Source organism: Chlamydomonas reinhardtii, chromosome 13 (assembly GCF_000002595.2).
Source record: "Chlamydomonas reinhardtii strain CC-503 cw92 mt+ chromosome 13, whole genome shotgun sequence".
Lineage (NCBI taxonomy): Eukaryota > Viridiplantae > Chlorophyta > Chlorophyceae > Chlamydomonadales > Chlamydomonadaceae > Chlamydomonas > Chlamydomonas reinhardtii.
This window is the reverse complement of record NC_057016.1, coordinates 3,015,823-3,042,477: the sequence shown is the minus strand read 5'-3', so window position 1 is coordinate 3,042,477 and position 26,655 is coordinate 3,015,823. Positions and strand designations below refer to the sequence as shown.

The 26,655-nt window shown below is 66.1% G+C and overlaps 2 protein-coding genes across 3 annotated transcripts in view; both read left to right on the top strand.

The window, feature by feature from the left end:
- The window catches only part of CHLRE_13g584450v5 (uncharacterized protein), a 35,795-nt gene extending 17,758 nt beyond the window's left edge, over positions 1-18,037 (top strand). For both annotated transcript variants that reach the window (XM_043069634.1, XM_043069633.1), the window contains 12 exons: positions 72-8,760; positions 8,894-9,031; positions 9,207-9,334; positions 9,454-9,495; positions 9,621-9,986; positions 10,119-10,234; positions 10,400-12,744; positions 12,910-13,112; positions 13,304-13,489; positions 13,637-13,901; positions 14,023-14,282; positions 14,405-18,037. In XM_043069634.1, coding sequence (XP_042917609.1) covers positions 72-8,760; positions 8,894-9,031; positions 9,207-9,334; positions 9,454-9,495; positions 9,621-9,986; positions 10,119-10,234; positions 10,400-12,744; positions 12,910-13,112; positions 13,304-13,489; positions 13,637-13,901; positions 14,023-14,282; positions 14,405-17,302 — 15,636 coding nt within the window. In that variant the 3' untranslated portion in view covers positions 17,303-18,037. The remainder of the gene's footprint in view (positions 1-71; positions 8,761-8,893; positions 9,032-9,206; positions 9,335-9,453; positions 9,496-9,620; positions 9,987-10,118; positions 10,235-10,399; positions 12,745-12,909; positions 13,113-13,303; positions 13,490-13,636; positions 13,902-14,022; positions 14,283-14,404) is intronic.
- Positions 18,038-18,642: 605 nt separating this feature from the next.
- On the top strand, positions 18,643-24,336 carry CHLRE_13g584400v5 (uncharacterized protein). Its single transcript, XM_001693787.2, has 9 exons — positions 18,643-18,982; positions 19,142-19,229; positions 19,644-20,665; positions 21,146-21,334; positions 21,557-21,829; positions 22,221-22,649; positions 22,869-23,048; positions 23,182-23,268; positions 23,431-24,336. Exons 1-9 carry the CDS (start codon positions 18,899-18,901, stop codon positions 23,683-23,685), a joined length of 2,607 nt encoding a protein of 868 aa, XP_001693839.1. The 5' UTR covers positions 18,643-18,898; the 3' UTR covers positions 23,686-24,336.
- The last annotated feature ends 2,319 nt before the right edge of the window (positions 24,337-26,655 follow it).

Genomic DNA, 26,655 nt, shown 5'->3' with positions numbered 1-26,655 from the left:
GTCAGAACACGATGCTTTTTGATATGTGCCGGCCGCCTCGTAAGTTTCCATGTGACCCCATCTGCCTGCAGCTGAGCGACAACACAATGTGTGGTGCCCTGCCGGCGACTACCGCAGCGAACTTTGTGTACAATGGGACAACCATACCTTCACCTTGTCCTAGCCCGCCGCCACCACCCTCGCCTCCGCTGCCGCCAGTACCACCGCCACCGCTGCCCTCTCATCCACCATCCCCGCAACCACCCAGTCCCAACCCGCCGTCGCCTATTCCTCCCAGCCCGTCCCCGCCTGTACCGCCGTCTCCGGTACCACCCGTACCTCCCACCCCGCATCCGCCGAGTCCGATGCCACCCAGCCCCGCGCCACCATCGCCCGAGCCGCCTGCTCCACTCCCACCCCCGTCTCCTGCACCGCCTTCTCCGGACCCACCTTCACCGTCGCCACCAGCGCCGCCTGTACCGCCGTCACCTATGCCACCTTCCCCTACGCCTCCATCTCCAGATCCTCCGCAGCCGCCGTCTCCTGCACCGCCTGTTCCGCCATCGCCCGTGCCTCCCAGCCCGACACCGCCCAGCCCAGTTCCACCATTACCGCCGAGCCCGGCGCCTCCACAGCCGCCTTCCCCAGCGCCGCCCAGCCCTGTACCGCCGAGCCCGGTGCCGCCGTCCCCTGCGCCACCAAGTCCGGACCCTCCCTCTCCTTTGCCGCCACCTTCGCCGGCGCCTCCTAGCCCCAGCCCTCCTAGCCCGGCGCCGCCAAGCCCAAATCCGCCGGCGCCTGAACCGCCCAGCCCAGTACCACCTGCATCACCCGTACCGCCCAGCCCGCGGCCGCCCAGCCCCGCGCCGCCCAGCCCGGCGCCGCCCGCTCCGCCCACTGCAGCCAACGCGCTGCTGCAGGTCAAATACGAGCTGGGCAACTCCACGGCGCTCAGCACGTGGGACGACGTGATGCATCCGAACCCATGCACCAGCTGGTACGGCGTCAGCTGCGACGGCAGCGGCAACGTGGTGGACCTGAGCCTGCCGTCCACCTCGCCGCGGCTGGCTGGCCCCCTGCCGGCCAGCCTGGTGCAAGTGCGCACGCTGCGCTCAGTGACGTTGAGCGGCAACACGCTGACGGGCACGCTTCCGGACTCGTACTCCCAGATGACGCAGCTGGAGTACGTCAGCGTGGCCAACAACGGGCCGGGCCTCGGCGGCCTGCTGCCTGTGTCTTGGTCCGCGCTGACGCGTCTGACGGAGCTGGACCTGTCGGGCAACGGCTTCTACTCGACCATTCCGGCCGCCTGGGCTGGTCCTGGCGGCATGGGCGCGCTGCAGCTTTTGTGGCTGGACAACAACGGCGCACTGTGTGGCAGCATCCCCACGCCGTGGGCTGCTGGCAGTCCGGTGACGAGCAGCGGCACGCAGATTGGTCTGGCGTGCCCGTCCCCGCCGTCTCCGCCTCCTGTGCCTCCCAGCCCTGCGCCTCCCAGCCCTGCCCCTCCGTCGCCGGCGCCTCCGTCTCCACCTCCGCCTTCGTTTGGCTATGCGCTTGCGGACCTGCGGGTGACGGCCAGTCCGTTGCCGGCTGCGATTCTGGGCTGGAACACCAGCAGCGACCCCTGCACGGCTGCGTGGACGGGCGTGTCGTGCACGGCAGGACAGCCCACCACGGTGGTGCTGAACCAGCGCAACCTCACGGGCTCCTTGCCGGAGTCGTGGGCGTTCGTGTCCAGCCTGAGCACCATTCGCGCCACCAACAACAGCCTGACGGGCACGTTACCGCGGTCGTGGAGTGTCCTGACGTCTCTGACTCGCCTGGAGCTGCTGGGCAACCGGTACTCTGGCCAGCTGCCTGCCGAGTGGTCTACGCTGAGCAACCTGCGCACGCTGGACCTGAGCGGGAATCTGTTGACCGGGCCTGTTCCCTCTGGCTGGAGCGTGCTGACGGGTCTGTTCCGCGTGGACCTCAGTGGTAACTCGCTGATGTGCGGCCCGGTGCCGTCTGCGGTGTATGTGTACAACGGCACGCAGATTCCGGCGACGTGTCCCAGCCCGCCGCCTCCGCCTACGCCTCCCAGCCCGCCTCCGTCGCCTGTGCCGCCCAGCCCAGCGCCTCCGAGCCCTGCGCCGCCTGTTCCTCCCAGCCCTGCGCCTCCTGTGCCGCCTTCTCCGGAGCCGCCCAGCCCAGCGCCCCCGAGCCCTGCGCCGCCTGTTCCTCCCAGCCCTGCGCCTCCAGCGCCCCCTTCACCTGCACCGCCCAGCCCAGAGCCACCGTCACCGGCACCTCCGGTACCGCCGAGCCCTGCGCCTCCTGTTCCGCCGTCTCCAGCGCCCCCTTCACCTGCACCGCCCAGCCCGGAGCCGCCAGCGCCATCTCCTCCGCCCTCACCGGCGCCCCCTTCGCCCGTGCCGCCCAGCCCGGCGCCGCCTGTACCGCCCAGCCCGGCACCACCCAGCCCCACGCCACCCAGCCCGGACCCGCCTAGCCCGCGGCCGCCCAGCCCCGCGCCGCCCAGCCCGGCGCCGCCCGCTCCGCCCACTGCAGCCAACGCGCTGCTGCAGGTCAAATACGAGCTGGGCAACTCCACGGCGCTCAGCACGTGGGACGACGTGATGCATCCGAACCCATGCACCAGCTGGTACGGCGTCAGCTGCGACGGCAGCGGCAACGTGGTGGACCTGAGCCTGCCGTCCACCTCGCCGCGGCTGGCTGGCCCCCTGCCGGCCAGCCTGGTGCAAGTGCGCACGCTGCGCTCAGTGACGTTGAGCGGCAACACGCTGACGGGCACGCTTCCGGACTCGTACTCCCAGATGACGCAGCTGGAGTACGTCAGCGTGGCCAACAACGGGCCGGGCCTCGGCGGCCTGCTGCCTGTGTCTTGGTCCGCGCTGACGCGTCTGACGGAGCTGGACCTGTCGGGCAACGGCTTCTACTCGACCATTCCGGCCGCCTGGGCTGGTCCTGGCGGCATGGGCGCGCTGCAGCTCCTGTGGCTGGACAACAACGGCGCACTGTGTGGCAGCATCCCCACGCCGTGGGCTGCTGGCAGTCCGGTGACGAGCAGCGGCACGCAGGTTGGTCTGGCGTGCCCGTCCCCGCCGTCTCCGCCTCCTGTGCCTCCCAGCCCTGCGCCTCCCAGCCCTGCCCCTCCGTCGCCGGCGCCTCCGTCTCCACCTCCGCCTTCGTTTGGCTATGCGCTTGCGGACCTGCGGGTGACGGCCAGTCCGTTGCCGGCTGCGATTCTGGGCTGGAACACCAGCAGCGACCCCTGTACGGCTGCGTGGACGGGCGTGTCGTGCACGGCAGGACAGCCCACCACGGTGGTGCTGAACCAGCGCAACCTCACGGGCTCCTTGCCGGAGTCGTGGGCGTTCGTGTCCAGCCTGAGCACCATTCGCGCCACCAACAACAGCCTGACGGGCACGTTACCGCGGTCGTGGAGTGTCCTGACGTCTCTGACTCGCCTGGAGCTGCTGGGCAACCGGTACTCTGGCCAGCTGCCTGCCGAGTGGTCTGCGCTGAGCAACCTGCGCACGCTGGACCTGAGTGGGAATCTGTTGACCGGGCCTGTTCCCTCTGGCTGGAGCGTGCTGACGGGTCTGTTCCGCGTGGACCTCAGTGGCAACTCGCTGATGTGCGGCCCGGTGCCGTCTGCGGTGTATGTGTACAACGGCACGCAGATTCCGGCGACGTGTCCCAGCCCGCCGCCTCCGCCTACGCCTCCCAGCCCGCCTCCGTCGCCTGTGCCGCCCAGCCCAGCGCCTCCGAGCCCTGCGCCGCCTGTTCCTCCCAGCCCTGCGCCTCCTGTGCCGCCTTCTCCGGAGCCGCCCAGCCCAGCGCCCCCGAGCCCTGCGCCGCCTGTTCCTCCCAGCCCTGCGCCTCCAGCGCCCCCTTCACCTGCACCGCCCAGCCCAGAGCCACCGTCACCGGCACCTCCGGTACCGCCGAGCCCTGCGCCTCCTGTGCCGCCGTCTCCAGCGCCCCCGTCACCTGCACCGCCCAGCCCAGAGCCGCCGTCCCCCATGCCGCCCAGCCCGGAGCCGCCAGCGCCATCTCCTCCGCCCTCACCGGCGCCCCCTTCGCCCGTGCCGCCCAGCCCCGCGCCGCCTGTACCGCCCAGCCCGGCACCACCCAGCCCCACGCCACCCAGGCCGGACCCGCCTAGCCCGCGGCCGCCCAGCCCCGCGCCGCCCAGCCCGGCGCCGCCCGCTCCGCCCACTGCAGCCAACGCGCTGCTGCAGGTCAAATACGAGCTGGGCAACTCCACGGCGCTCAGCACGTGGGACGACGTGATGCATCCGAACCCATGCACCAGCTGGTACGGCGTCAGCTGCGACGGCAGCGGCAACGTGGTGGACCTGAGCCTGCCGTCCACCTCGCCGCGGCTGGCTGGCCCCCTGCCGGCCAGCCTGGTGCAAGTGCGCACGCTGCGCTCAGTGACGTTGAGCGGCAACACGCTGACGGGCACGCTTCCGGACTCGTACTCCCAGATGACGCAGCTGGAGTACGTCAGCGTGGCCAACAACGGGCCGGGCCTCGGCGGCCTGCTGCCTGTGTCTTGGTCCGCGCTGACGCGTCTGACGGAGCTGGACCTGTCGGGCAACGGCTTCTACTCGACCATTCCGGCCGCCTGGGCTGGTCCTGGCGGCATGGGCGCGCTGCAGCTTCTGTGGCTGGACAACAACGGCGCACTGTGTGGCAGCATCCCCACGCCGTGGGCTGCTGGCAGTCCGGTGACGAGCAGCGGCACGCAGGTTGGTCTGGCGTGCCCGTCCCCGCCGTCTCCGCCTCCTGTGCCTCCCAGCCCTGCGCCTCCCAGCCCTGCCCCTCCGTCGCCGGCGCCTCCGTCTCCACCTCCGCCTTCGTTTGGCTATGCGCTTGCGGACCTGCGGGTGACGGCCAGTCCGTTGCCGGCTGCGATTCTGGGCTGGAACACCAGCAGCGACCCCTGTACGGCTGCGTGGACGGGCGTGTCGTGCACGGCAGGACAGCCCACCACGGTGGTGCTGAACCAGCGCAACCTCACGGGCTCCTTGCCGGAGTCGTGGGCGTTCGTGTCCAGCCTGAGCACCATTCGCGCCACCAACAACAGCCTGACGGGCACGTTACCGCGGTCGTGGAGTGTCCTGACGTCTCTGACTCGCCTGGAGCTGCTGGGCAACCGGTACTCTGGCCAGCTGCCTGCCGAGTGGTCTGCGCTGAGCAACCTGCGCACGCTGGACCTGAGCGGGAATCTGCTGACCGGGCCTGTTCCATCTGGCTGGAGCGTGCTGACGGGTCTGTTCCGCGTGGACCTCAGTGGCAACTCGCTGATGTGCGGCGCGGTGCCGTCTGCGGTGTATGTGTACAACGGCACGCAGATTCCGGCGACGTGTCCCAGCCCGCCGCCTCCGCCTACGCCTCCCAGCCCACCTCCGTCGCCTGTGCCGCCCAGCCCAGCGCCCCCGAGCCCTGCGCCGCCTGTTCCTCCCAGCCCTGCGCCTCCAGCGCCCCCTTCACCTGCACCGCCCAGCCCAGAGCCACCGTCACCGGCACCTCCGGTACCGCCGAGCCCTGCGCCTCCTGTGCCGCCGTCTCCAGCGCCCCCTTCACCTGCACCGCCCAGCCCAGAGCCGCCGTCCCCCATGCCGCCCAGCCCGGAGCCGCCAGCGCCATCTCCTCCGCCCTCACCGGCGCCCCCTTCGCCCGTGCCGCCCAGCCCCGCGCCGCCTGTACCGCCCAGCCCGGCACCACCCAGCCCCACGCCACCCAGCCCGGACCCGCCTAGCCCGCGGCCGCCCAGCCCCGCGCCGCCCAGCCCGGCGCCGCCCGCTCCGCCCACTGCAGCCAACGCGCTGCTGCAGGTCAAATACGAGCTGGGCAACTCCACGGCGCTCAGCACATGGGACGACGTGATGCATCCGAACCCATGCACCAGCTGGTACGGCGTCAGCTGCGACGGCAGCGGCAACGTGGTGGACCTGAGCCTGCCGTCCACCTCGCCGCGGCTGGCTGGCCCCCTGCCGGCCAGCCTGGTGCAAGTGCGCACGCTGCGCTCAGTGACGTTGAGCGGCAACACGCTGACGGGCACGCTTCCGGACTCGTACTCCCAGATGACGCAGCTGGAGTACGTCAGCGTGGCCAACAACGGGCCGGGCCTCGGCGGCCTGCTGCCTGTGTCTTGGTCCGCGCTGACGCGTCTGACGGAGCTGGACCTGTCGGGCAACGGCTTCTACTCGACCATTCCGGCCGCCTGGGCTGGTCCTGGCGGCATGGGCGCGCTGCAGCTCCTGTGGCTGGACAATAACGGCGCACTGTGTGGCAGCATCCCCACGCCGTGGGCTGCTGGCAGTCCGGTGACGAGCAGCGGCACGCAGGTTGGTCTGGCGTGCCCGTCCCCGCCGTCTCCGCCTCCTGTGCCTCCCAGCCCTGCGCCTCCCAGCCCTGCCCCTCCATCGCCGGCGCCTCCGTCTCCACCTCCGCCTTCGTTTGGCTATGCGCTTGCGGACCTGCGGGTGACGGCCAGTCCGTTGCCGGCTGCGATTCTGGGCTGGAACACCAGCAGCGACCCCTGCACGGCTGCGTGGACGGGCGTGTCGTGCACGGCAGGACAGCCCACCACGGTGGTGCTGAACCAGCGCAACCTCACGGGCTCCTTGCCGGAGTCGTGGGCGTTCGTGTCCAGCCTGAGCACCATTCGCGCCACCAACAACAGCCTGACGGGCACGTTACCGCGGTCGTGGAGTGTCCTGACGTCTCTGACTCGCCTGGAGCTGCTGGGCAACCGGTACTCTGGCCAGCTGCCTGCCGAGTGGTCTGCGCTGAGCAACCTGCGCACGCTGGACTTGAGCGGGAATCTGCTAACCGGGCCTGTTCCCTCTGGCTGGAGCGTGCTGACGGGTCTGTTCCGTGTGGACCTCAGCGGCAACTCGCTGATGTGCGGCGCGGTGCCGTCTGCGGTGTATGTGTACAACGGCACGCAGATTCCGGCGACGTGTCCCAGCCCGCCGCCTCCGCCTACGCCTCCCAGCCCGCCTCCTTCGCCTGTGCCGCCCAGCCCCGAGCCTCCGAGCCCTGCGCCGCCAAGCCCAGAGCCGCCATCACCTCGTCCACCATCGCCATCTCCTCCGCCCTCACCTGCGCCCCCTTCACCTGTGCCGCCCAGCCCCGCGCCGCCTGTACCGCCCAGCCCGGCACCACCGAGCCCCACGCCACCCAGCCCGGACCCGCCTAGCCCGCGGCCGCCCAGCCCCGCGCCGCCCAGCCCGGCGCCGCCCGCTCCGCCCACTGCAGCCAACGCGCTGCTGCAGGTCAAGTACGAGCTGGGCAACTCCACGGCGCTCAGCACGTGGGACGACGTGTTACATCCGAACCCATGCACCAGCTGGTACGGCGTCAGCTGCGACGGCAGCGGCAACGTGGTGGACCTGAGCCTGCCGTCCACCTCGCCGCGGCTGGCTGGCCCCCTGCCGGCCAGCCTTGTGCAAGTGCGCACACTCAAGTCCATCGACCTGAGCGGCAACACGCTGACTGGCACGCTCTTGGACGTTTACTCTCAGATGACACAGCTGGAGGCCATTAGTGTTGCCAGCAACTTGCTTTCGGGCGTGTTGCCGTTGTCTTGGTCGGAGCTCCGCAGCCTGCGTAGCCTGGACCTTGGGACGAATCCTCAGCTTGTCAGCACCGTCCCTGTGGCATGGCCAGCCGGAATGACGGCGCTGACGCTCTTGGTCCTCCGCAACAACCCGAACCTGTGTGGGTCGTTACCTGGAACTTGGGTTGTGAACAACCCAGTGGTGACAACAGGATCATCGCTTGGCACCCCGTGCCCCTCTCCGCCCTCACCTCCGCCAGCTCCTCCCAGCCCGTTCCCGCCCTCCCCTACACCTCCCTCGCCCGAACCGCCCTCACCGCCGCCGCCTTCATCCGGCAATGCGCTGGCAGACCTGCGGCTGACGGTGAGCGCATGGCCGGCGACAATGGCTGGCTGGAACTCGACATCGGATCCTTGCATAGCTGCATGGACCGGAGTGACCTGCACGGCCGGCCAACCCACGTCAGTCCAACTGCCCTTCCAAGGCCTGAACGGTTCGCTGCCGTCCACCTGGAGCTTCGTGACCAGCTTGCAGAGCGTGGTCCTGGGCGGTGGCACCAACACCCTGCGTGGCACGCTGCATGCGGCCTGGTCGTCGCTGCTGGCCCTGACACGATTGGACGTTGTTGGGCAGAGCTTCACCGGCCCGCTGCCGCCCGAGTGGTCAGTTCTGACGGCTCTCCGCAGCTTGGGCCTGTCCGCTAACCAGCTGACGTCCAGTGTGCCTGCGGCATGGAGCGTGCTGACGGCTCTGACTCGCGTGGAGCTTTCAAACAACACACTCATGTGCGGCCCGGTGCCATCAGCTGCTTACATCTACAACAACACGCTGATCCCGGGCCCCTGCCCGAGTCCTCCTCCCCCGCCATCTCCACCCCAGCCGCCAAGCCCTGTCCCGCCGTCGCCGCCACCGCCTCCTTCGCCTGCGCCTCCCAGCCCAGAGCCGCCGAGCCCAGTTCCGCCGTCACCCGTGCCACCCAGCCCAGCGCCGCCGGTGCCTCCAAGCCCAGCGCCGCCGCTACCTCCCAGTCCAGTGCCGCCCAGCCCAGTCCCACCTAGCCCGGAGCCGCCGAGCCCAAGACCGCCCGCACCGCCCTCGTTCGCGGACGCCCTGTACGCCGTAAAGAACGAGCTGTCGAACCACACGGTGCTGGCCAACTGGACCGTGGGCACGCACCCATGCATTGACAGCTGGACAGGTGGGTTGTGGGCCGCTGCCCCGAGTCTGTGAGTTGTAATCTCAGCACGGTGCGGCCAGCACTAAACCACAGCCCCGCGCTCCCCTTTGGCATCCCCCGTGTAACACCGTGCATGTCCTTTCCCTGCACACAGGCGTGCAATGCACCGGCACGGACGTGACGGGCATCTCGCTGCAGTACGTCAGCCCGTCCTTCAACGCGCCGGTGCCGCGGCTGCTGTACCAGGTGCCCACGCTGCGTGTCATCAACTTCGTGGGCTCCGGCCTGACAGGTGCGTACAGGCTGGACGGCGTGCCTGGGCGTGGGGCCACGCGTTGCATACCAAGCACGGGCATTTACATGGTTCCGAGTCCATGTGGCCCCACTAACTGCATTGGAGTCCAGCGACAACCGTATACCGCGTTGACCACATGCTGATGCGCCCGTTGTGTTCTTATCAATTGCAGGCACACTGCCGCCCGAGTGGTCTATACTGACCAACCTCGTATCCATCCAGCTGACGTCGCCGAACAGCATCCAGGGCCCTCTGCCTGTTGGCTACTCGGCGCTGACGCTGCTGTCATCCTTAAACTTGGTGCGTGCTCGCTCTTGCCACACCTTTCTGCATGCACATGCGACCCAATGCTTCACGGTCCTGTTGTCCCGTAATCGTTCCATCACGACCCGTTTGCCTTTGGTTACCCGTCCTTGCAGGCCGGAAACCAGCTGACCACCACGATCCCGCCCCAGTACTCGGTACGTACCAATGTGCTCGGCGGGGGAGTTTAGAATGTCTGCACAGGCGTGTCGCAACGGGCCTTATGCCCTAGGTGCCGAAACATGCTTTCCTGACATGTCGGACCCTTCGCTCGGCTATGCAGGTCTTGACGGCGCTGACGCGCCTCAACGTGGCCAGCAACGCCGCCATGTGCGGACCGCTGCCGCCCGTCATCTCAGTCAAGGTGGTCGCCACCGGCACCAACGTGGGTCTGCCCTGCCCCGCGCCGCCACTGCCGCCCTCGCCGCCGCCGCAGCCCCCGCTGCCGCCCTCGCCCATCCCGCCGCTGCCGCCCGCGCCGCCCAGCGCGCAGCCGGTGCTGCTGCTTGTAAAGCAGGCCGTCACCTCGCCTTGGCCGTACGCGGACTGGGTGGCGGGCACGGATCCTTGCGCGGTCGGCGCGAACTGGAACGGCGTCACGTGCCCGGTTGGACTGGTTGAGCAGCTGGACTTGTCGTACCTGAACCTGGTACGTATGGCCATCGCTTTATCTGTTCGCTTGTTTTGGGGCCGTGGTGATAGGACTCGGGATCCTGTTGTACCGAGCATCGGCTTGCTTGGCTACATGCACAGCTCACTCGGCTGCACCCGGGTCTTGCAGGTCGGTTCTCTTGCTCAAGACCTGCGCTTCCTCACCAGCCTCAAGTCCCTTGACTTCTCCGTGAACCAGTTCAGCGGCGCGCTGCCGTGGGAGTATGCCAACCTGAACCAGCTCAGGTGAGCATTCGGCATGGTTGGATGCGGTAGTTGTTGGGGCAACGCGGACGATGCCGTGTGGCGCGTCCTCTGCTCACATACTTGTGGCTCTTGCACCGCCTTACCAAAATGCGCACTGTACCCCCGCCACGGCGGCCACCTTGCACCATCCGCATTTCCTTGCAGCGTGCTGCGGCTCGGCAACAACTCCTTCTCCGGCTACATGCCGCCCGAGTGGTCGTCGCTGACAAACCTGATGGAGCTGGACCTAAAGGGCAACCAGCTCATCTCCACCATCCCGCCCGCCTGGAGCACACTCACGAAGCTCACACGCCTGGACCTGTCCGGCAACCCGCTGGCTTGCGGCGCGGCACCGCCCGCCATTGCCGCCGTGGTGGTGCCGAACCTGCTGGCGAACTGCCCGCCGCCACCCTTCCCACCGAGCCCTACGCCTCCCAGCCCGGAGCCACCATCACCGTCACCGCCGGCGCCGCCAAGCCCCGAGCCGCCCATGCCGCCGAGCCCCGTGCCGCCGAGCCCCGAGCCGCCAAGCCCGGTGCCGCCAAGCCCGGCGCCGCCAAGCCCGCATCCACCCAGCCCGGTTCCGCCAAGCCCCATGCCACCAAGTCCGGCGCCTCCTAGTCCGGACCCACCCAGCCCGATGCCGCCTAGCCCGCTGCCCCCGTCGCCCTCCCCTCCGATGCCACCCAGTCCGGTACCTCCGTCGCCGCCGCCGCCCACGCCGCCATCTCCTCCCCCGAGCCCTGAGCCGCCTTCGCCCACGCCGCCTTCGCCTATGCCGCCTTCACCCGTACCGCCTGATCCGCCCGCGCCCCCGCCCGCGCCGCCTTCACCTCCCAGTCCGGCACCGCCTGACCCACCCTCGCCCCCGCCGCCTCCCTCACCAAACCCGCCAAGCCCGCCGCCGCGCACGCCGCCCAACGCGCCGCCGCCGCCGCCGCCCAGCCCGCCGCCCTTCCCGCCCGAGGCCGTCCGCCCCACCATATCCATGTTCGTATCCTTCCCGAGCATGGATTGCAACGAACTGAGCGACGACCCCTTCCTGGAGCAGCAGGTCAACAACGAGGTGCGCGCCGCGCTGGGCGCGTCACTGGGCGTGGATAGCTCCTCCGTCGCCATCCTGCAGATGGTGTGCGGCGCCAGCGGCGGCGGTGGCGTCACCGCCACCGGAACCACCGTTCGGCGACGGCAGCTGCTGACGGCGGCGCTTGAAGCCGCAGCAACGGCTGCGTTAGAGGCAAGCGCCAGCGAGGCGCCGCCACCGCGGCCCAACTCCGGCGCGCCCGCGCCGGATGAGGACCGGCTGCTACTCGTCAGCTCAGCCGCCGATGGCTCCTCCTCGTCTTCGTCCACCGGCGCCGCAGCCCTGTACGAGGACTACGTCTACACGGAGATGGAGGCGCTGGCGCAGACGCCCGAGCCCCGCGTGCTCATGGCGCAGCAGGCCTACGCCTCCGCGGCGGGCATCACCTCCGACCCCGCCTCCGCGCGCGACGGCCAGGCGCCGGCGCCCTACGCCGCCGCCACGGGCATCGCCGTCTTCGACGAGTGCTCCGACGAGCCGCCGGGCCAGTGCGGCCATCGCCAGCCGTCATCGGAGGCTGACGGCGCCATGGGGCCGCAGCCCTCGCCCGCCCCTGGCACAGACCCTGACCACTGGCAGCGCGCGGGCCGGCCCGCACCGGGCGGCGCGGCTGCCGGTGCGCACGGCGGGCGCCGCTGGCGGCGCCGCATGGCGGCGGTGGCCAACCCCTCCGGCGTGACGCTGGAGCTTGCGGCGATGCTGCCCAAGACGGCCACGCAAGCCAGCATCGACCTGCTGATGGCCAAGATCAACGCCGCGCCCGAGGACGTGACGTGGCTCTTCTCCGCCAGTTCCATGCTGGTGCAGTACGGCACGCCGCGCGTGTCGGCTGTAGCGTTCGACGTGCGCGCCAGCCTGTTCTCCGACAGCCGGCCCTGCGACAAGCGCCCCGCGCTTGCGGGCTACGCCCCCGCCTTCGTGAGCCGCTACGAGTTCGCGGTGCTGCTGCGCTTCGCCGCGCCGTTCAACTTCACGGCCTGCGGCGCCAACTACGGCTGTGTGCTGGGCGTGAGCAAGCGCGGGCTGGTGGCGGAGGGCTCGCTGAGGCCGCTGGACTCGCAGGGGTCCACGTACCGCCTCAAGGTGACGGTGCTGTCGGAAGGCACGCTGGAGCTGGTACTCCGCGACGACCCATGCGACCCCACCACGCGCGCCGCCTACCTTATCGTCACCGTGGATTTCACCAACCCCCAAGCCGTGCTAACGCTGGCGACGGCGCCCACGATGTCCAACGCGACCTTCCTGGTGCACGCCGACTTCACGGAGCCGGTGCAGCCCATCCTGCCATCCGACATCGCGGCGATTGACTGCCGCGTCGCCAGCGTTCAGCTGCTGACCCCCACACGCATGCTGCTGGTTGTGGAGGGCCAGACCGGCGCCACCGCCAAGGTCCAGCTGTCCAGTTTCGCCTTCGCCGACCGCTCAGGTGCGTGTTGGACCCAGACTCCCACCTTGGCTAGCCAGATAGCTTGGCAAGTGCTTTGCTTATGTTGTGTTGCGCGGCGCAAACCGGCACGGCGCGCCAGTACGGCAGCCAGCACCACAACGCCGCTTTAGAGTAACCCACCTGGCGGTCCCCACATCCTTGCAGGTAACCCCGGTGTGCCGTCCAACCGGCTGGAGGTGGTGGTGCCCTCGCAAGCTGTGGCGTTGGTGGCGGACATTAGCCACTACGCCACCATGGCCGTGATGGGTGCCTCCGCGGTCAGCTGCGGCGCCACTGCGCTGCTTGCACCCGGCTGGCGCAGCATCGCGTGCGTGGGCGGCCTGCTGCGGTCGCTGGGCCACCTGCAGGTAGGTTCGTTGAGTGACCTCGTCCAACGGTAACCTTTGCAGCTTGGTCAATTCCGTCCAAGTCACGGTGGCGCAAATGCCGGCATGCGGGGCCAGCATGTCTGGTCGCTGTGTGGCTGGCCCTGCCGTACCTGGCCCCCTTGCTGCGCGTAACCCGTGCTGGTGCTGCCGATGCTTCACCGTGCGCGCAGGTGCTTTCGTACACCGAGTCGCTGGCCTTCCGTACGCCCGACGCCTACAAGAAGGCCGCCAGCGCGTCCGAGTGGTCGCAGTTGGCCTGGCTGCCGGCGTCCGCCACCTCCTGGAGCGAGTCCTTCAGCAAGCAGCTGGGCCGCCTCACGTCCGCCGTGCCACCGCCGCCTCCCCCCAGGCTGCAGGTAGGGGGCGCCGCACTCATCGGGCCGTCGCCCACGACTTGCTGTGCCGGTACCGAGCAATGGCCCAGCCCCAGCGCCCAGGCCCTAGCCTCCTCACGCGCACCATCAGCCCTGGCTCATAAATCAACGCCCGCCTTCCCCCCGCAGAGCTTCAGCGGCACGCTGGAGACGTACATCGTGGACTCGGGTTTGGTGTCCGCAACGCCATACCTCACCTACGCCGCTGTCGCCGCGCCCGACGCAACGGACGTGCAGGCCGTGTCCTCGCTGACACGCTACGCCGACGGCCTAGTGTACAACGTCACGCAGCTGCCGGACATGCGGCCGCCGGTGCGCGAGGCGTGGTCTGACATCGTGGCCACCGCCATCGTCTCCGGCGCCGTGCTGGCCGCGGCGGTGTTGGTGCACCTAGGTGAGCATCGGGCACCGCTAGCGCTGGCAGATATCACTGATGTGCGCTGCCGGTTTGCCGCTGCTTACAACAGGAGTCCTTATCTAGATGACAAGTAAATCTCACATTCGCACCTCCGCAGTCCTGGTTTGCTCCACCGACCGCGACATGCGGCTGCTGGGCTACTCCTTCTACGCCGCCTGGCCCAAGCTGTTTCTCATCGGCCTGGTCGCCGTCACGCCGCCGCTGGTGTATGGCTCCTTCCGCGTGCTCAGCTATGAGACGGTGGGCGGAGCCGCGCCGCCCATTGCTGTGTTTCTGCTTCTGGCGCTGGCGGTGGGCGCGGCGCTGCTGGTGGTGGCTTGGCTCATGGTTGTGGCGCTGACGCGCGCCCCCAAGAAGGTAGGTGCCCGGTGGGAAGCAATTGGCAGTCGATGGGCGCGTGATAGAAGCAAAATACAAACTCTATTTGGGACAGGGCTGACCCTGGTGATGCCGTCTCTCCACCCCCTCGTTATCTGCAGCTGCCGGTGCAGCCGGAGAAGCCAGATCCGCAGTGGGCGGAGGGCGCACCGCGCTCGCGTGGCGCCGCCGCGGCCACACCACGCACGCCACGGAACCAGGTGGCCCCGGCGCCCATGTCGCCGCCGCCGCCACAAAACGGCGCGCAGAACATCCTAGTCAACCAGCAGCAGCCGCAGCTCCAGCCTGGCATGGCGCCGCAGGACCCCCACCAGCTGTTCATGCCGCGCGGAACGCCCATAGCGGCTGGCCGCCCGATGGCCGTGCAGGCGGCACCGCTGCCGCTCATGGAGATGGACCCAGCGCCGCCGGCCATGCCCGGTGCCATGCTGCCGCCGCCGCCGATGCCGTGGCACATGCCCATTCGGCCGCCACAGCTGATGGGCTACGTGCCGCAGTACGCCACCGGCCCGCGCCCGGCGCCCATAGTCATGCCCGCACCACCGTACGCGCCGATGCCGCCGCCGCCCGCACCGCCGCCGGCTGCGCCGCCGCCGCTGCTGGCATCACTGTTCGGCCGGTGGCGCGGCCAGCCGGTGGCGGGGGCAGCATCTACCGGGGCCGCTGGCCCGCTGGCCGAGGCTCACGAGCAGCCGGAAATGCATCGGCAGCAAGAGAAGCATCCTCAAGGAACATCTGCGCAGGAAGGGGGCGGCCGTCGGCAGCTGCTGCGCAACCGCTCCAAGTCGTGGAGCTCCCGGAGCCCGCGCAGTCCCGCAACGGCGGGCCCCGTCGGCGAGGTGGCCGAGTCGGGCGAGCCCGCCGCAGGCAGAACCTCGCCCGCTGAGCCCGCGGTGGGCTCCAAGCGCCGCCCGTGCCCTCTGGAGGAGCACGATGCCGGTGGTGCTTCTGACGACGCCGGTGGCGACAACTCGCCTCTCCAGGGCCTGCGCACCGACTCGGCTCGCCGCGCCGCCGCCATCGAGCGGCTGTCGCCGCGGGGGCTGCTGGCGCGCCAGGCCCGCAGCTCCTGCCCTGGCCCGTTGCTGCTGGGCGCTGCGTCGGTTCCGGTTGAGGAGCAGGCCGCTGTGCCTGCGGCCGCCGTTGCAGTTGGCGCGGCGACGCAGAGCAGCGGCGGCGACACGGGTTCGCCTCGCTCGCCTCGCATGCGGCAGCCGGTGCTGGCCATGGCACGCCCCGGCTCCAGCGCTGGCGAGATATCACCCGCGTCGGGCTCCGCGCCGGCGGCTGCGTACATGCCCAACGCGCCCATGCTGCTGGGTGGCGCCGCCGCACGTGCGCTGGCCAGCTCGCGCGCGCGTGTCTCCCTGTCGCAGGAGGTGGGCGCCGGCTCCGGCAGCGGCCCAGCCAGCCGCCTTGCAGAGATCCTAGCCACGCCGCCACGCCGCAGTGGTGCTGGCGGCCGGGGCAGCGACGCCGGCGGCTCAGCTGGGCCGTCGCGACTGCGCGCCGAGGCGTTGTCTCAGCCCGCGCCGCGCGGCCGCTTCAGCATGATGCCGCCGGTGCCGCCCTCGCACGGCCGCAACGCATCCTCCGCTCGCTCTGAGGCAAGCATCGACGACGCTATGACCTCAGCGCGCGTGGGCACGGCCCGCCTGGGCGCTGGCCCCGCCGGCGCCTCAGGCGCCGGTGGTATGGAGGGCACCAGCGGCGGCGGCGCGCGCTCCTCCGCTGGCAACACCACCTGGTTCGACATTGCCTCGGACGACGAGCTGGTTCGTCGCCGCACCACTGACATTGACATGGGCAGTGGCAGCGACAACGGGACGGGTGGCGGCGAGCGCGGCAGCGGCGGCAACCGCAATGCGGCACGCCGCGCCGGCCCTGGCCCCGTTGCGGAAGGCCGTGAGGGCAACCTGTTTGCGCTGGACCGTGACCCTGAGGGTCGCGCCAAGCGCGTTTCCAAGATCCGCCAGGCTCGTCGCGCGCCCGAGGCGCCGCTGGTCAACCGGCCCATTACCGGCTACATCCCAGGCGTGCGTGGCGGCGGCGGCGGCGCCGGCCCCGGCGGCGCAGGCAACGCGGCTGCCATGGCGGCCGCTGCGGCGGCTGGCCAAGGCGAGTGGCCTGGGCTTGCGCCGCGCGGAGAGACCGCGGACGGCGGCCTGGCCAACTGGCTGCGGCCGCCGCCGGGTGCGCACCGCGACCGCGGCCAGGCACGCGGTCGCCGCTCGCGCAGCCGTGGCCGCGATGATGACGACGGCGGCGGCGGTGGCGGTTATGATGACCGGCTCAGCACCGCCGCCTCGGGCGATTATGGCCGCGGCCGCACCGCCGGCCGCCTCAACACCGCCGGCAGCGGCAACTACGAGCCAGGCCCCAGCGGTGCGCCCACCTACGATGGTCGCTCCGCCTTCTGCGCCTCCTACGGCTGGTTGGTGGCCGACGTGGTGGGCAACACCGACGAGTCGGCGCTAAACCGCGGGGGGCAGCGGCGCATCCTTGTTGCCAACGTGGTGTCGCTGTTGCGCACGCTGCTGCTGGCGGGTCTGCTGGGCGGCTGGGCCGCGCGCACCGCCTCCGGCTCCATGCTGCAGGTGATCGCCGTGATCGCCGTCACGGCCGGCTGGCTGCAGTACTTGCTAGTAGTACGACCGTACGTCAGCATCCTGGGCCTGGTGGCGGAGGCGGTGGTGAGCGGCTTCGAGTGCGTGCTGCTGGTGATGGCGGCGCTGGCGCAGGGCCGCGTGCGCATGAGCCCCGCGCCCGCGACGCTGGCCATTGTGGCGTTGTTCATTGCGGTGGGCGTGGTCGCGGTGCTGGAGGTGGTGCGCACTGTGCTGGTGACCATCTACATCGTCAAGCGCATGCAGCAGGCAGCGGACGATGCAGACGAGGCAAGTGCAGGCGGCGCGGGCAAGGGTGGCCGCGCCCGGTCGTCACGCGTGGGTGCCTTCGGCGCCTCCACCAGCGGCAGCCGCCGTGGCGGCGAGCCGTGAACGCAGCAGGGAGTGCGCGAGTGAGCACTCCGCTGCTATACTTCAAAATGTGTACTTGCGGAAGAGCATCGTGTTGAGTACCGTGTATTGTATTTGAAAGGTGAAGGGGAAGTAACACAACGTGTATGCGTGTACGTGTATGTCAAGCTGTGGGCACAACCCTGTGCCCGCAGAGCAGCCGCAAACTTTGCATGGTGGATTGGTGGCCCATTTGATTGGACCTATCTTCATAATAGAACCGTTAAGGGGAATCCCCTTGCGCAGCAAGGAGGAATGTTGTTCATGTGCACCGTTGTATCCGGTACATGAAAGGATGAATGCGACTGCTCCACGGAGACACGCTGTGAATGGCTTTGAGCTTTCGAACACCTTCCACGTGCGCGCGTGCGCTTGCTTGTGTGCATGGTGTTCATGGGGTGCACTAGTACAGTGTTGTTGGGGATGACGGCAACGCTACCGAACCACATTAGGCATTGATTCAACTGACATGAACAGATACCTCAACTTCATAATCAAATGAACTGCCGTAGCTTATCATTATGCATGGGCAAGTGTATGGAGTGTGTGTGGCCATCCAATCGATGGACCTCGCGTGAATAAAGGGGCATATCTTGTGAAAAGCGGCGCGCCCCAGCACATCGTCCCAGGTAGATGATGTAAGTGCCGGAACTCTGTGCCATGGGAAGTCGACAGTGACAGTCCGCTGGCGAGGGTGGGCTGTAAGACATGGGAACCATTTGCCAAGCCTGTGATAGAAGGCATCCGGTCCGGGGGGGAACTGACGACGGGACAGTGGGACGGGTTTTATGACCCGAGGGTCCACCAGCTACAGCTACAGCTACATCGTGGCAATGCCAGAAATGTGGCTATGGTTACCTATGCATATAAACAAATGTGTGGTAGGTGCGCGGGCGGGCCGGTACGTGTGACGGGTTACGGGTTACGGTCACAGAACACGCGGCAAATGCTAGGGGTCACGGGCACAAGCGCTCCACTCAACATCCACACGCAGGTATATGCGCGGCGGCGCCGGGTACACATGACGTGACAACACTCACAATAGGCCCTCCATAATCGGGTCGTTCTTTCATTAGTAATCCGCACCTTGGCCCACATCGGGACGCCCTAGGATATTACTCGTCAAGCCGCGTCGAGTGCCTGGGAGGCTGGGAGCGCCGAAAGGACGCGGGTTCGTGCGATGCGTGTGCCCCCAACATCTATGTCAGCCGCACCGAGACATGCTGACTTTCTAAGGTACCTAAGGTAACCACAAGGGGAAACAGCGGGGCTGTTTGTGAGCGCAAGGTACGGATGCGCGACCGCCGGTAGAGAGCTCCCCAGTAATCGTCTTTGCAAAGGTAGCTTGACACTCCATACATACTTAGTTAAGCTAGTTCTTGGACAATTAAGCATATTACATAAATAGAGCAAGACTCGACCGAACGTGCCGCAAGTGCCGTTTACAAAGCTTCCAAAACTGTTCGCAGTAACCACAACCTAAACTTAAGAAGAGTACATTGAAGCTTAGAAGTCGCCCAGGACGCTGAATGCCGACTTGTTGAGCATATTTTGCGGAGTCCCAGCAGCTCAGCAAGGATGGCGGAGGACGCTGGCCCTTCAAAGCCCAGCGAGGAGCTGGAGAACCGCGCTTATGAGGCCCTTGAGCGGGACTTCCAGGAGGTGGGTTCTGCCTACATGCTAAGTTCTCGCGGACGCACTCGCAACCGTGGCGGTGCATGCCTGGTAGGCCGATGGACATTCTTGATTATGTTTTCATGACTCTCAAGCTTGTTCAAGGAAAGGGCGCGCGCTGAACACCAACTTTGCCACTTCTCTCAGGTGCTTCAAGAGCTGGTGGGCGACAAGAGCCTGGAGCGCTTTCGGATAGAGTACGAGAAATTACATCGGGCGCTGAAGAAGTCTCATGGTGGGTGGCGACTGACCATCGTTGATGGCGTGGCCGGGTGTGCAGGGGCCACCGGGGGGGCTGAGCCATACGTGCATGCCGGTAGCACCATGCACAGGGCCGCTTGCGGCGTATGACGGTGATAGGAGTCTCGGATTGGCAGCATCTGGGGATTAATGGCGTGCTAGGGTACAGGACGGGGTTCCCACAGCCCATGCTGACTCCCTGCGCCGCTCATGCATTTACGGAGAAGGGCACGGGAGTAGGCGAGGCGCCGCGTGTAGTAGTGGAACGTGATGGCATAAGAAGTCTTGCTTTACCTTCGAACAACAGTAGCAATGCTTGTCCATGCACACCTAGCCCCACGCCACGCCCCGTGCCGTACCTCACTGCCGCCCTTGCCATCTCCCCGCCGTCCCGCCAATCCTGCCGCAGAGAGCGAGAAGCGGCTCATTAAGAAATGCCGGGAGCTGAACGCGGAGATCGTGGCGAATGCCGCCAAGGTGCAGACTGCGTTGAAGCTGAACGAGGAGGACCAGCAGACCATTGGAGCGCTGAAGAAGGAGATCGAGAAGGCCTGGAAGATGGTGGACGCCAGCCATGAGAAGGAGGCGAAGGCGAAGGAGACCATCCAGCAGCTAAAGATCGAAATCGCCAACCTCACGCGCCTAGTGGAGCAGGGCGCGGGCCTGGCGATCGGCGAGGAGACCACGCTGAACGAGCTGCTGAAGCAGAAGGAGGAGCTGGTGCGGGAGCGCGATGCGCAGGTGGACCAGATCATGCAGCTGCGGTCAGACCTGATGGAGATGCAGGAGAAGCAGCGCACGGCGGAGGCGGACAAGCTGCAGCTCGATATGGACATCCAGCAGCTGAAGGACTCGGTGGCGGAGAAGAAGGCGGAGGCGGAGCGCGAGATCCGCAAGAAGGAGCGCATGGAGAAGGAGATGAAGGAGCTGCGGCAGCAGCTGGAGATCCGCAGCAGCGAGATCAAGACGAAGCAGCTGCAGATGACGTCGACGGAGGAGCAGGTGGCGAAGCTGGAGCAGATGGTGCGGGACTCCAAGGCGGCGACGGAGAAGGTGCAGAAGGAGTACAACATGCTAAACGAGAAGATGCAGAAGCTGCACCACGACCTGGAGGAGCAGATCCACACCAACACGCAGCTGCTAGCGGAGAACTCAGCCAAGCAGGTGGAGCTGAAGGTTAAGGATGAGGAGATAGCCGCCATCAAGCAGGAGGCCTCCCGCGTCAACAAGCTGCGCGAGCAAACGGTAAAGAAGACCAAGCAGCTGGAGGAGCAGCGCACGGAGGTGGAGAAGGAGCGCGACGTTCTGAAATCGGAGCTAGCGGCGCTGGAGCGGGATGTGGAGGCGAAGCAGAAGGAAGTGGAGCTGGAGAAGAAGAAGCTGGAGGAGCTGATGAGGGAGCGCGATGTGCTCACTAAGATGCGCACGCAGGTGCGGCGGGGTTTGCGGGGCGGGGCAGGGCGGGGCAGGGCGGGGCGGGGCGGGGCGGGGCGGGGCGGGGCGGGGCGGGGCGGGGCGGGGCGGGGTGGGGCGGGCGGGACGGGGCGGGGCGGGGCGGGGCAAGGTGGGGCGGGGCGGGGCGGAGCATGGCGCGGACGAGGTGGCGCCGGGGTAAAGCGGAGGTAAAGGGGGTGTGGGCCGGGTGTTGGCGTGGCGGGATGGCAAAGCGCGGGGCGTCATAGGGGCGACGCAGCGTGGCTCGGCTTGATGCAGCTCGGCACAGTGAGAGCTTGACCGGGCCAAGCTGTAGGCTGGGCGAGGCGGAGCATGTGCATAGGATGTGACGGCCAGGGCGGCATGAGTATGAACTTGGCCGGACTATAAAACCAGGCGCACCGGCGCCGGCGAATCCGTTGCTTCAGCGCGCGTAGGCCCCTTGCAAACCCCGGCTTTCATGCTGCCCCAGCGCAGGCGGAGAACGCGACGCAGAAGCAGACCGACATGATCAAAATCAACGAGAACACCAAGCGGAACCTGGAGCAGGAGATCCAGGGCTACAAGACGGAGGCGCAGAAGCAGTCCAAGCTCATCTACCAACTGGAGAAGGAGCGGGAAAAGTACAGCATTGAGGCCAGCGACGCTTCGGCCAAGTACATGCAGGTGCGAGAGGGGACCGGCGGTGGCTGGTGGGCTAGGTTGGTGGGCGTGGGGTCGGGCGGCACCAGGTGGAGTGAAACCGAACGGACACAATGCAAACAACAATGCGACTTGGTCATTTGGATGATTCAAGCTCCTGCACAGCTGCATCACCGTAACCGTAACAGAGCTGAGACGTGTGCTCCTGCATCCTATCCCTCCTGCATTACCCACCGTGTCCTGCAGGCGCTGGAGGAGGTGAAGCTGCGTGAGATGGCGATTATTGACCTCCAGAAGCGCATTGCCGAGGGCGAGTCCAAGCTCAAACAGCAACAGAACCTGTACGAGGCCGTGCGCGCGGACCGCAACCTGTACAGCAAGAACCTGATTGAGGCGCAGGACGAGATTCAGGAAATGAAGCGCAAGTTCAAGATCATGCAGCACCAGATCGAGCAGCTGAAGGAGGAGATCACCGGCAAGGACCTGTACCTGCTGAAGGAGCACTTCGACCACCAAAAGGTGTGTGGGTGGGTGGGGGCGCGGGCAGGGCGGGGTGACACCGTGGGGTGGTGCGTGACTTCTTGCGGGCCTAAGTGCGGTGCGGGGGCGGACTGGAGTGACAGGCGCGTGGTGCAGTGCGGCTCACGGGCTTAGTGCATGGTGGAGAGCACCCGATGAAATGGCGGAGAAAACCCGGTGAAGGGGGAAGCGGTACAGTACACCACGGCGCAGCTATATGTGATGCTGGGCAGAGCGGTGCCGTGCCATGCTGTGCGATGCGTTGTAGGCCACAGCATTACTGCCAGTGCCGGCTGCGCGCGAGGCTTTGGCCACATGACGCGGCCTGCCAGCGTGGCAGACTAGAGCACACGTTCACGCCCTTCATCCCACCGTGCCTTGCTGCCCCCAGGTGATCAAGGAGAAGGACCTGCTGCGTGCGGAGCTGGACAAGTCGAAGGCACAAATCAAGGAGGCGGATGCGGCAATTTCGTCGCAGAAGGCGGAGATTGACAAGCTCAACCACATCATCAACGAGGCTGACCAGGAGCGCATTCGCCAGAAGAAGGAGTACGACATTGTGGTCAACGAGCGCGATATCCTGGGGACACAGCTGGTGCGCCGCAATGATGAGCTGGCGCTGTTGTACGAGAAAATTAAGATCCAGCAGTCGACACTGGCGAAGGGCCAGATCCAGTACCGCGACCGTCTCAACGAGATCCGCGTGCTGAAGGTGAAGCTGGCGGACCTGAAGCGCGAGCTACACATCCTGAAGTCCAGCGTGTCCAACATCGACGTGCTGAAGCGGGAGGTGCACCAGCTGGGCCGCGAGCTGCTGCAGGTGCGTTGGGGCCGACGGGTGGAAGCGTGTGGGCGCATTGGAGCGTGGGCGGATAGCGGCAGCACGGGGCAAGGCGCGTTGGGCATGGGGCAAGGCACGAGTGCGGTAGCATGGAAATGGGGCGTGCAAAGGGCAGCTTGCTGTATGCACATGTGTGGAATGGGGTCGTGTGCTTATGCCCTTGCCCACCACGCCTGTGTTTTCCTTCCGCACGTGCAGGAGCGCACCAAGGTGAAGGCGCTGAGCGAGGAGCTGGAGAACCCGCTCAACGTGCACCGGTGGCGCAAGCTGGAGGGCTCGGACCCGGGCACGTACGAAATGATCCAGAAGATTCAGACGCTGCAGAAGCGGCTAATCTCCAAGACCGAGGAGGTGGTGGAGAAGGACCTGCTCATCCAGGTGCGCACGCATTCGTCTGCGCTTGCGTGTGTGCGGCGCGCCCTCCCTAGCCTGCCTGTGCGCCTTCCCTAGTCAAGTTGCCTTGCCCTTCCCTCTAACAATCCTCTTCGTACCTCACTCTCGCCTCCCGCAGGAGAAGGAGAAGCTGTACATGGAGCTGAAGAACATCCTGGCGCGGCAACCCGGGCCGGAGGTGGCGGAGCAGCTCAGCATCTACCAGGTGCGCACGGGCGCAAGACCTGGACCATGTACCGTACGGCTTACGTGAACACGGCCGGCGCTAGTTAGGCTCAGCAACTGGGCGCCTCAAGTACCGCTCCGCAACTTACCTTCCCGCCGTGGCCCTCCTGCCGCCGCTCCCCTGCCCGCGCCTCCCCTGCAGGCCAACCTGCGCGAGAAGACGAAGCAGATGAAGGCCATGGCCTCGGAGCTCAACATGTACCAGGCGCAGGTGAACGAGTACAAGTACGAGATCGAGCGCCTGGTGCGAGAGCTCAATGAGATGAAGCGGAAATACTTCGAGGGCAAGCGGCGAGAGCAGATGGAGCGGGAACGTACCATGAAGCCGCCCGCGCCCGCACCACCCAACGCCAGCCAGCCACGGTTCACGGGTGGCGGCTTCTCGTTGGCGCAATGAGAGGCCGCTGGGACTGCAGGCGTGCAGCGCTGCGTGTGCCAACTGTCGTGTCGTGTGAACTGTGTGTAGAGTGCATGCTGTGTGCCGGTATTGCGGTGTGCGCTGGTGCGGTGTGCGCTGGTGCGCAGTGTCGTGATCTGTGCGGCGCGTGGTTGACAAAGACCTAGTCAATGAAATGGGCAGGTTGCAGGTGTATCTAGCGATCGTTGCCAAAATAGGCCGCTCTGCGGCACATGTGGGGCCGGCCGAAACATGGTGCACAGCTTGAGCTGGGGCATGCTACTTCAACAGCAGGGTTGCCCCACGGTATGGTCGGCAAGCCGACGTGCTGTGGGGCATGGACCATGTGATTTACAGACATTACCGCATGCGCTGGTGTAGGGATGTTGGACTTGGAGGTGAGTTCTGATTTTGTGTATACCGGTACCTACGCGCTGTGAGCATGAGCATGAGCATTTACATGGGTTCGAGTCCATGTGGCCCCACTAACTCCTTTGAGTCCGGGGGCGCGTTAGGTAAACAGGCAAATGGCCTAGATCAATAGCGTCCGTGCCCGTAGCGTCGTAACTGCGTACAAGTGGGCAGCCAACTTTTGCGTGTCCGTGTCAAGCATAATCTTTTTCATATCGCTACCTGTAATACCAGAAGCCAACCGAATGTTAGCATAAATTGGGCACTCCAGCATAACGTGCTTTTCATCTTCTACACCGCCTCGACACAGCCTGCACACCCTTTCGTTGCGCGGACGGTACCGGCCCCCCGCCACGGGGCGATTAACCTCGATATCCCAACATCCTAGCCTGAACCGTATCAGCGCCATTAGGTGCTTGTGCGTAACATACTCCTTCATGTGCGGTAAAATGCCTTGCTTAACTGCAGCATCCAACTGCGGGACGCCCATCCACTGCGTATAGCGGCACATCTTAACTCCCGGCCCACCGGCAGTATTACGGTGCCCTCCGCTTTCAGGGAAAGCCCGAGGGTCAGCGCATATGCTCTCTGCCTTCCATTCACCCATAAGCATGTTGGCGAAGTTGCCCAGCAAACTACCAATCGGCAGCCCCGTGCGCAGTAGCCATTCACAAAGTGCGTCTGTGCCCTGCGGGCCCTCTGTACACCAGTCGTAGCCAAGCTTTTTGCAGACTCGGTAAACCTTGCTCACCCAGCACATGCCTTCGAAACCTCCTGCAGCTGCCGTCGCTACGGCATCTTCCAAAAACACGTGCGCTAGCGATTTGTCTTGCTTGATAATACGATTCCAGAAACCAAACACCATGTACGCCCAGTGCAAATGCATGGGTTGTGCGGCAAACTCAGCATAAAGCAGCCTGTAGGTGGGCTTGCGAACCCCCGCAGCTCGTGCCAGGAAAGATGTTTGCAGTGCCACCATCGGATCGACCAGGGCTTTGTCAAACCAAGTCTTGGCATTTCTCCACTTGCTTTTTAGCGTTTTGTCCATGGTGCGGTCGTGGCCGCCATAGCTCGTGCCTTCAAACAGGGCGCTCAGGGCGTCGGGGCCCCACACCTCGACGCCATACGACAGCACGGACCTCACTTGCACTTCGAAACATGTTGACTCGCATACCAAAGGCTTGGCAAAATTCGTGCAATCTATTGAGCAAAAACTGCATACGGTGGATGGACAGTGCGCATAGCGTCAGGTCGTCCGCGTATAATAGGCAGGCCACAAGTTTGCCACCTATCGTCGGCGCCTCGTGCTTCCACGTGCGTTCAGTTGGCTCATGCTGGTCCCATGCGTCCACGTATTCTGCTAGTGCCTCAATGAAGGTGCCAAACAGGTCGGTGCTTTTAGGACATCCCTGCTTGACCCCTTGCAGCGACTCAAACGCGTCGCTCAGTTTGCCGTTCACCTTCACCCGCAGGCAAACTCTTTCATAGCAACGCTTCAGGACCTCCATCATTCGGCCACGTACTCCTCTTTCGGCCAGACGTTGCCACAGCGCCCATCTGGGTACCTTGTCAAACGCCTTCTCAAAATCAATTTGACAAACGTACAGGGGTGGTTGCCCCAGTGCGCTGTGCTTGTGCGTGAGGTGCCGTAGTGCGAACAGGTGATGCGCCGTGCTGTACCCAGCCCTGAAAGCCGCCTGGCACGGGTGCCGTCCCTCAGTTGCTTCCCCAAATCGAGCCAAGCGTAGCTGGTTAAGGGCCGCATAGCACTTGGCCAGCGTGCCCCCAACCGCAATGCCACGATAGTTACTATGGTCCCCGGCTTCTCCTTTGCGCTTGTAAACTGGGGTCAGATGCGATTCCTCAAACTGTGCAGGATAATCACCGTGCTTGCGTATACGCTCCATCAACGCCGTTAACGCAGGCACAACTGCATTCACTGTAATGGGGTTTTCTCCCTCTGTGCGATAAGTGGCTTTCTTGTAGCACTCACTAGGGGCTTTCTCGGGCCCGCACGACTTGTTATTGCCCATCTTAGCAACCGCATGTTGCACCTCTTCTTGCGTAAAAGGCATATTTAACAACTCGTCGGCCTGTGCAGCACGTGCAGCAACCGTACCAGCGGCCATTAGCGCTTGCTCTGACGTCTGACGCCCAATGCCATTAATATAGCTCAGCAACTCAATTGCTCTAGCTCCATTCTCTGCAGTTTCCGGGTGCATGCCCGTGTTGTAGAGGCCGTCAAAGTACTTCATCCAATCATCAACATCTTCTAGCGCACAGTCCCCCGTTGGGCCACCTTTCAACAGTTGCCAAAGCTTGCGCGGGTTGTTACGACACGCTTCTGTATGCGCCTTGAGTGCTTGATGCTCGTACCTAGCCTTTGCTTCGCGCTTCACCCTGTTGTAAACCTTCCTGGCCTCCCTGAGCGCTGTATACTCAGGGCCGTCCCTGCCCTTGCCCTTGGCGCTCATGGTCAGTCCCAGGACCGCCCGTTGATGCCTTTCGCACTCATCATTCCACCACGGCGCGCTCTGCCCACTCCTATCTTTTGCTCCT

What these genes read in the sequence shown, in the direction of transcription:
- CHLRE_13g584400v5 (XM_001693787.2), top strand. Translation starts at nt 18,899, where the DNA reads ATGGCGGAGGACGCTGGCCCTTCAAAGCCCAGCGAGGAGCTGGAGAAC. An exon ending in TCACTAAGATGCGCACGCAG is followed by an intron (nt 20,666 to 21,145) that starts GTGCGGCGGGGT and finishes GCCCCAGCGCAG; the next exon opens with GCGGAGAACGCGACGCAGAA. An exon ending in AGCAGCTCAGCATCTACCAG is followed by an intron (nt 23,269 to 23,430) that starts GTGCGCACGGGC and finishes CCTCCCCTGCAG; the next exon opens with GCCAACCTGCGCGAGAAGAC.